The sequence below is a fragment of the Pundamilia nyererei genome, unplaced genomic scaffold (genome assembly GCF_000239375.1).
Source record: "Pundamilia nyererei isolate P.nyererei 1_Seehausen unplaced genomic scaffold, PunNye1.0 scaffold00301, whole genome shotgun sequence".
Taxonomy (NCBI): Eukaryota; Metazoa; Chordata; class Actinopteri; order Cichliformes; family Cichlidae; genus Pundamilia; species Pundamilia nyererei.
In genome coordinates this window covers 106,392-115,901 of record NW_005187702.1, presented here as the reverse complement: position 1 = coordinate 115,901, position 9,510 = coordinate 106,392, and the positions used below count along the sequence as shown (strand labels likewise).

At 40.2% G+C, this 9,510-nt stretch overlaps 2 protein-coding genes across 2 annotated transcripts in view; both read right to left on the bottom strand.

Moving 5' to 3' along the window:
* The window catches only part of wnt2 (wingless-type MMTV integration site family member 2), a 15,550-nt gene extending 13,965 nt beyond the window's left edge, over positions 1–1,585 (bottom strand). Inside the window, exons 1-2 of the mRNA XM_005751138.1 lie at positions 1,306–1,585; positions 345–565 (exon numbers count right to left, since the gene is read on the bottom strand). Of these exons, the coding sequence (XP_005751195.1) occupies positions 345–565; positions 1,306–1,388 (304 nt within the window). The 5' untranslated portion in view covers positions 1,389–1,585. The remainder of the gene's footprint in view (positions 1–344; positions 566–1,305) is intronic.
* Positions 1,586–3,409: 1,824 nt separating this feature from the next.
* Positions 3,410–9,510, bottom strand: part of asz1 (ankyrin repeat, SAM and basic leucine zipper domain containing 1) — a 32,896-nt gene continuing 26,795 nt past the window's right edge. The window contains exons 11-13 of the mRNA XM_005751137.2: positions 7,341–7,446; positions 6,970–7,083; positions 3,410–4,074 (exon numbers count right to left, since the gene is read on the bottom strand). Of these exons, the coding sequence (XP_005751194.1) occupies positions 3,901–4,074; positions 6,970–7,083; positions 7,341–7,446 (394 nt within the window). The 3' untranslated portion in view covers positions 3,410–3,900. The remainder of the gene's footprint in view (positions 4,075–6,969; positions 7,084–7,340; positions 7,447–9,510) is intronic.

Here is a 9,510-nt window from a genome sequence, read left to right as displayed (position 1 = left end):
TTAAAAAGAAGAAATAATTATTCAAAAAAATCACATCTGTGACCAACATTATGCTTTTATCCACATTGGATAAACTATTTAGTTCACAGCTTTATTTAACTTTCACCTGATGGATTCAGTAGCACAAAGAGAAATAGACAAGACCTTTTTTTAAAGTGGGTCCAAACAGACTAATTTCTCAGCCGTCTAATCAACATGTAACCTTCATTTTCATGGCAGAACCCCTGGACCTTCTTTGAACTTTATATTGAAACTTTTTTTTAAAAATGTAAATGTTACTTTTTTCATGTTAAGGTAGAATGAAGGTCCTACTGTATTTTGGCTTTAACACTCCTGAAACTCACTGCGTAGCAGCAGACGTCCAAAGAGATTGTGGTCCCTGGCTGTGGTGTTGCAGTTCCAGCGGTGGTTGCGGAACTGGTACTGGCACTCTGAGATCCAGTCCTTCATCCCAGCCCCGATGGCCTGCATCACTTTGGGGTACTGGCGGCACAGCTGGCGCTGCTTATTCACCAGTCCAGGGATGTTGTCGCACATCACCTGGGAGCCCAGGGTGCCCATGTACCTGTAGAGTGGGAGGGTAAATGTCAAGACAGATGAGTACTTGCAGGGATGTTTCTGGATCACTTTAGTAAAGGATAAAATCGAATAATTTTGTATGTAACCCAACGTGTGTAAAGGCAGCTGTGGATATATTAAAGCTTTGTAAGGTAATTGAAGACCTTTACTTTATATTAATGCATAAAATAAGAATGCTAGAGGGTGTATTCTTCAGAGGTATCTGTTGGAATCACTCCTAACAAGTCCACACTCCCTTTTACCTGCAGAACAAGATGATGAAAGACTGATGGGCTGCACTGAAGATTAAAGACACAAAGCAGCAGCAACAAAAAAGGAATTATCTCTCCAAATACCATCTCAGTATCACAGGGTACGAAGTAAGGAATTTGGAAACAGGAGCTTTGTAAATATTAATTAGAGATTCAAGAGAAGGATAGCAAATAAAGAGAAATTAAATTATATCAAATGACTTCAGCCTGGAAACTAATCCGTCCAAATATTCAACAAGCTGCAAAAATAATTATGCAAGCCATGGGGGGAATTTAGTCACTCACTGTGGGAACATTTTTGTTAAGATAAAAGGGTGCATATGGAACTGTTTTTTTAAACCAATAATTTACCGATGACAGAATAAGACAACACATTTGAAAGATTATTATAAAAGCACATAACCCACGTGCACAAAGTCTTACACTAGCGTTCATTTAAACAAATATGTAAATGTTAAATAATAATAATACTTACCACCAGGACGCATCGATCTCAGCTGTGAGCCAGCAGATTGCTACAGATAAATAAAAACATATTCCGCTTGGCAATAAGTGCATATTAACCAAACTCTGTTTCTTTATGGGTCTGGACGGAGCATTTCCACAGATGACAGGAAAAAATTAATAAAACAGAAGCTGAAAGTTGAATCGCCGAGTTAAACTCGCTTTAAAAATGTATTACAAGACAGTCGGAGGACAGACGGTTTGCTCGTAAAAGTCATGGCTGGCTGGGATTCTGCACAGTGGCAAAGCGCTTCTGAAGAAAAGGTTAAGAGCGACTGTCTTAATAGTCCAGAGCAGATTCTCAGGGGAGATACGCGGATGCTGTGCTATCAGGTTCAGATTGCTTTACACAAGGAGTGGGCAGAGTCCCGTCTCAGGAATGAGGTGAAGAAACGAGATGTCTGAGAGTATCTGTTCAGGCTGGTTTGACATCAGACGGGTTTGGCCCGTGTCCAGACCGGAGCTCCGCACCTCTGAGATGTGGTCCAAGTTGATGGGCTCTTCATTCAAATCGCACCGATGAGACGCGCGCAGAGAAGGAGCTAGCTGTGGGAGGATTCACACTCCACGCTTAACCAATGTCAGACACCACAGGAAAAATGCCCAAACCCGCTTAGATTCAAAATCGGGGGACAGGATGATGAATGGAGTTGATGTGCCAGTCCAAAAATAAATAAATAAATAAAACAGGCTACAAAAAAAAAAAACCCCAAAAAAACTTTTACGCACAAAAGATAAACATTATGATTTTTAAATGTTTTTCTCACAGGACTCCGTAGAGCTCAACAGAGAAAAACTCTGGCATATGGTGTAGCGGTGTAATTGATAAGCATAAAGACCCTTTAAGAAAATAAATCAAACTAGTGTTTTGTTTATGTTGAGCGCCCATTGCCATAGCCATATCCCACACAGGTGAATAATATCTCAGATTCCTCGCGCATGACGCACTGCTATTTTTACAGCCTTATACAAACTATCACTAATAACTCAGGAATGATGGCTTAAAAAAGGAGGAAAAAACTGGGCACCGATTCTCCCAGAGCAGCACCTAAAGGTGATGTGTCCATTTCAATTGGATTATCCATGTCAGTCTTTTTGATGTGTCCCGGTGAAGTCTGTACCACTGTCACACAGCGTTTCCTCCATCTTTGATCTAGCCCGGGGTGTATCTGGAGGTCTGGAGACTTTGACCAGATGAGATTAATGGGCAAATTGGATTGTTCCCATGATCCCCGTGGAAGAAACCCATAAAACAACAAGAAGATTTAGAGCGTTCTCACTGCTCTCATCAGGACTTTGAACACAACTTTATTTTTGCAGCAGCGGTAGTTGTAATAAGCCTGTGCTATAAATCCAATTTTATGGGAGTAATTTGTTCACTTCCTTACCAAATCGCATTAAGGTCACAGTTTCATTGCATGTTTTACGGACAGAAAGGTATTTTTGATAATACTTGCGCACAATAAAGTTTGTGAACACTGAAAAGGAAATGGCACAAAATCAGACAATAAGGACTTTGAAGAGTTTGTGATTTTTAAACGTATCAGCTGGACATTTGAAAATATTCAACCAGCAAAAGCTAAATCTGGTCATTAACATCACAGGAATCCACTTGAATCATTTTTGAAATACAGATTGGATTTCTTTCTGCGATTTAGGGAGAAAACTGATATCACTTTCACACCTATGGTTTGTTTGCCAGACTCAGTTTAGCTACCAGCAAGAAGAAAAAGCACTCTGCCCCCTTCTATTGTTAGAAAATTCACCTATGGCTCCTATAAATGTGATGATTTCCTCTTACAAAATAACCTAGTGCAACAAAAAAAACCTCTGATAAACTACTCGGAGAAACTTGGCATTGCATCCTTCTGTATATTTGGGAGAGCAGGCTTCACATTTCCACATGCCTCTAGGTTTTCTTATAGACTGTATATTACAAAGGATCAAGCAGTCGGTCTAAGGACAGCGACTTTGCAAAGCCTTACACCTGTAGTCTTTAAGATGATCAGCAGGGTGCAAAAAGAAGCCCTGTGAAAAAAACGAGCCCACTACTCAAAAACTTGTAACTTCAACAAACACTTTCCTGATGAATTTATGGTCTCAGTCTGTCACTTTAAGTTTATTGTCACTTTTAGTTGAAAATGGAAAACAAATAGACATGCATGTCACCACAAGTTGAAAGTGCAGTGTCCTTGGTTTCCCAATCAGATACACCACTTGCTTGTCTTTAGTTTCAAAACACTGATGGTGATGGCCAAGACTCTATACTCAACATCTGGCTGGCACCAATATAGAAAGCATCCCGATTTCAACCTTAAATCGAGCATACAAGAAACGTACTCTCAAAAGAAAAACTTTAATTGTTCAAACCATTAAAATATAAAATAACTTAAAAAGAATAAGAATTAAACTCAGTGACAAGTCAAAACAAACTGGGAAAAAAACACTGCAGCAAAATTAAAACTGAATGCCTGTCAAACACCCGTAACACATATAAACACAATACTTATCCAACTTTTTAGCTACAGTCAACAAACACAAAAGACCTCACAAATCTGTGAGGCGATCAAAAAGTATCCCTGCACTGTAGGGAAACCTTGCCACTGGAAGCTTTGTAGAGCAGTACGAGGAAGGTGACTCCGAGAGTGCTCAGAGCAAATCTGGTGGTCAGAGACCACATCCTCCTGTTGTTATGGAAACCAGGCTGAGGAGGCTGACAGGAATCTTTGAATTCTTCCATCTAAAGAGAGGACAACAAAGTCAGATTAACATGGGACACACACACAAATACGAATGTAAACATAAAAACACACATCAGACCCTGAGGTAAGGCCAATCTGAACTAATGCAGGAAGTACAGGGGTCACAGGTCAGTTTAATCTAATCCAGTCCGGATTATAGCAGTTGCACTAGTCAGACCAGTGGAAGGCTTGAATGGGTGGGAAACAGCTGCTCAGTCACTGTTGGGTGGGAATCAAATTGAGACCAGCTCGATGTGAGAGTGAGAGCATGTCTGGTCCCATCTCACCACCACAGCATGACTCAGACCTGAGTCACCAAAACTTCCTGTGCCAAATCCTCAGGGATTCATCAGTTAAAGTCAAGTCACGGAGGAATTATGCTGCCTCTGATTTTTCAAGCTACAGGGTGACACTGTCACACTAAATCCCAGTCATGTGAGAAGGTTGGAGGATACAAAGGGCTTAAATTCTGTTTAATACCAGAAATTATGACTTAGGAACCTGTGGTTTGACCAAGAAGGAAGTGCTTCTGGTAAGTGACGGAGGATGGTATTCTAACAGGAGCTATATGCCGTTTTTTCCACTCATTTACATCATAATTACTTTTCTTTAAACAGAGGAGCACAGTCTGTTTGTGGTAATGTTACAACACTAAAGTTTATGTTATGGTAATTTTAATTTTTGTACTTTTAAAAAAATACAGTTTGATAAATGATTTTAAACTATCACGATTAACACGATTTTCAGAAAAAATGACCTCTGAATGCTGTCCAAGTTCTGCTAGAGGTGGGAATTAAAGATCTCATGGACCAGGGCCTTTACCGGACACGCCCAATGCACACTCACTGTCCAACATCCTCTTCTGCCACCTGACCTCCTCTCTTCTCCTGAGTTTCCAGAACGTACAGCTACAGATCTGATGATAAATTTTCAAAACTGACCGTCGACCTGCGGTCGAGTGTCCTGTTGCTATGTGCACTTTTGAATATATTTATGTTTTAAATGGTGTTTGCACACAAGTCCAATAACAAAAACCGCTTGGGTTCAGATCAGGCACTGTTCTCCCAAGTCACGTTCCTCCAAGTCACACTTGGATGAGTCCAGCCCCTCTCCAGGACACTGGTTACAGATCCCAACTGTGCACTAAGCTTAGCCCATCTGTAGCCAGTATTTCTCAATCTCACAAACTAGCTCAGGCTTTTATGTCCCCTCTCTGATGGCAAGGCCCCTACAGTACTTCTGTAACCCCTATGGTACCAACCCCTAGGCTTCTTCCTGTGAGTGGTGTGCTCACATTCGCCAGCCCATGTCTCCTCTTTGGCTGCATCCACCAGGGCCCACGGGCTAAGGCTCAGCCAACAGGGTGAGTGGCCCAAGGAATCTTATGCAGTGTCTTTGTGATCATGTATTTTACATGTGGCATAAAGTCTAGTGTAGTATGTTCTGTTGAACATTTGATACATATAAAAACAAACAAACAAAAAACAAATTTCAAATTACTTTTGTTGTATTTTCAAAAAGCCAAACTCATCAGTTTCTCTGCTATGATCAAACTTTCCATCACTATGAGATTTGGCACACAGAAATATTTTTTTAAAATGTAGCTTCATACCTCTTTTCAGTTCAGTAGTTTCCTAAAGGTTCCAGGCACATGTTTCCATATCTCTGTTGCTATGTGTTTTAAACAGCAAGATACACAGGCCTCTCTTTTCTCACCATAAAAGCATACACCTCCCTCTACCTTCAGCATCAATGTTATATTTCTGCTACCAAATACAGTGTAGCTGTGCCTGTCTAGTTTAGCATGTACACTGAATCATGTCGCTCTGAAGACCACAACTAAATTACAGGGTCCCAAATATAATAAGACTCTAAACTGATATGCAGGCAATGTGCAAATGGCTGGAGTTTGTACTTAACTTCACAGGCCTCAAGGTCTGAATTGCAACACAATGCTTCTAGGTGAAAAATAAATTGTCGAGAAATGAAGCCTTCCTCCTGCCACTGTAAAACTTGCTAAAGCTTTTAAGTGGGGTATACTGGCACCTTTTAGTAAGCCAGTTCTGCACCTACTACTATCCCACCTCCTTTTCTTACAACATGCCCACACCTCTACAGTGTGCTCTTTTCTCCCTTTTTAAACTCCCTCACCCCGCCAACCCGAATCCTTTCCTTGCTTCCCTCTGCCCCCACCCTTGCCTTCCCTCCACCTCATCGTCTGCATGCTGACAGGTCGATGTCACAGCAGCTCTGACTTATGGGCTGTGAGGATTCTGCTCTGTCAGGAACAACTCTCTCCTCTTGGAATACAAATGCAAACACACACACACATAGAGTCAGGTGCACATATGTAAACACTCCTGCACATACCTGTTCGAGCTCGCCAGAATACATATAACACAACATGTAACTATGGCTTTTCCAAGCTGCTTTTAATCCTCAGTAGTGCAAAGAGTAACAGTGAGCACTGTATGAAAGCAATTTAAATTGACTTGGATGTGCTTTCAATTTAATCACATATATATCAGTATTAGTGTCAGGTCTGACAGATTTTACTCTTATTCATACTTTTATCTTGTTACCAGTGCATTGACACATTTTGTATTTACTGTTACAATCAACAACAACTGTCATTTTATTGTACTTACATAGCACCAAACCACAACAACAGACACTTTGTATTGTAATATATTGTAGTACTCCACAATAATACAACCATATAATACAACAATTTATTTCTCCAATGTTGTTATAGCTGTGTGGAGGCCAAAATTACCACTGCCTCAAAAACAAATATACTGTGTATAGATTTTTTAATTTTTATCATTTCAGTGATTTATAAGATAAATAATGTCAAAATGTACATGCGTGTGTGTGCGTGTGTGTGCGTCAACCTGGCAAAGCAGATTGCGGAGGCAGGTGACTTCCTTTTGGAGATCTTTTGTCTGGACCACTAGCTGGTTGCAGATGGTCTGAGCCTCCTTCTTTGGGTCCAGGGAGAAAACCAGCTTCTCAGAGGCAGAGAGAGATTGTGATGATTTTTATGTCACAAATGTAGTGGGATGAAAGACGAGATAAAAGGAAGTCATGTGCAAAAAATAGTGAATTGAAAACTTTTAGCTGGCAAACACATTTTCCATTAGATCTGTTACACATTTTATTTATGAAATTTTTAATAGACACAGAATTTGGCCAGTCATAGTTGTTTATCTCGTGGTTGGTAAAATCCTAATAACTGGACAGGTAAAGAGGGTATGAGCTGCACCTGAGCGGGTTGGCGAGGGAATCGATTTAAGACGTCTTGAATGGTCTCTGTCAGGTAGCAGCACTGCTGACTGATACTTATGAGGAAGTTTTGCAGCTCCTCACTCCTGCAAACATGTGGAACTTATGAGAAAGGCCTGATAAAATGATCACAAAATTTTTAATTAAAAAAAACCAATCTTTTCATACATAGGGTACATATCTTTCATGTTATTCTGTTTAACCACCTAAGACCCAAACTCTTTCATGGCATGCATTTTTAATTTCTCTTTGCTATTTGGGCTGATCCCCACTTGTGGGGATAGGTTAATTAGATAATCCAAATTGCCACTAGGTGTGAATGTGCGAGTGAATGTGAGTGTGAATGGTTGTCTGTCCCTGTGTGTTGGCCCTGCGACAGACTGGCGACCTGTCCAGGGTGTACCCCGCCCCTCGCCCTATGACAGCTGGGATAGGCTCCAGCGCCCCCCGCGACCCTGAAAAGGATCAGCGGAAGCGAATGGATGGATGGATATTTGGGCCGATTGGGACCTGATGAACGTAAAGCCAAAGAATTACCTAATTTTTTTAAACCTGATTTTTGTTTCTGAGATTAATTATCTGTTTACCATCATTTTAAAAGTCAATTCTTTATATCATCAAAGTCAATTATTTTTAAGGTTATATTAAGATGCTAACGAATGAATAATAAATTCACATATGAGGACATTTGTTTTAAATTTCGACAGAACAGTGGCAGTATAATGTCCTCATAAGTGGATATCAGGCCTTGAGAGAAAAATTTCGTATTTTGGTCTAGACAACCCAAAATGTCCATCTATGTGGACACCATGTCCTAGGAGGTTAATGCATTTGAACTGTATGGCAAATATTATTAGTCATAAAATATTATACCACTTATCAAGACATTTATCAAAAAAGTTGGTCTTAGATTTGACTGTAAACAAACCTTCCTTTAAAAAAACAAAACAAATAAACAACAACAAAAAAACAAGGTCCTATACAAACCAGCTGGTTGGTTAATAACCTGAAAACCAATCCTACTTAATCTTTAGATAGATGAATAACTCTCTCTGACATTTAAAAATAAGGTCAAGTGGTTTACTTGTCTAAAAACTAAAGGTCCACATGAAAAAAGCAAGGCAGAATTAGCTGAAGATGCTCAGCTATGATAGTGCAGACTAATGGGTAGTTTGGATGAAGCTTTGCATTAACGAGCTCCAGGCATTTTCTTGGCCATAACCTTAACATGCTACAGCAAACCGAGCAGGTGGCCAAGCCTTGTTCGCACCTCCTCCTCGCACTAACCCAATGCTGTCATCCCTCTCTGAAAACATGCACCTTAAATGACTAGTTATTTAGATTAATCAAACGCCGTCCCTCTCTATTCCCATCCTCTGGACCTGTGGAATATTGATAGCTCTTATCTTAATGGTACATTTCCCTCGTTGAGGGGACTGGGCAGCCAGCCACTCCGGCCCTCCTCACACTCTGTCACAGAGGCGAGTAAACACTGTCAGTCAGCCTGTGCTGCACCCTCTCCTCCCTTCTTCCTCCTGTTAGTTTATCTAGGGGGAAGAGAGTGATGATGGGCCTGGGTGGGCAGGTCGTTGAAGGCATAACAGACATTATGTTTGAGTGCTGACAGAGGATGCATGAGAGCCACTGAAAATTATTTATCTGGGGATTTTTGGGAGGGCTGAGAAACCATTAAGCTTCCCTGTCTTTTTCAAACCAAACCCAGCAAATGCCTTGCTCAGTGGTAGCTGCTGGGAGTGGAGTGATACGTTGTTTGGCCAGTGAAACCATTTTTAGAATTTCATATACCACTACAATATCATAACCAAAGCGCAGACTCAGCTTTGATTCAAGCAGTTGAACAAAAACACAGCCTTACCACTGAGACATGGACCAAATTGCTTTCTCTCACACTAAAAACATATTCAGGCACATTTAGACCTGCAATTATTATTTTTATATAGTTTTATGTTTATTGTTTAACTTCCAGTAGAACAGCAATGCAATCCTTCCTTACAAGGCTTTTACTTTGCCATAGGTAATGTTTACCATCATTTTAAAAGTCAATTCTTATATATCATCAAAGTCAATTCTTATATATCATCAAAGTCAATTCTTATATATCATCAAAGTCAATTCTTATATATCATCAA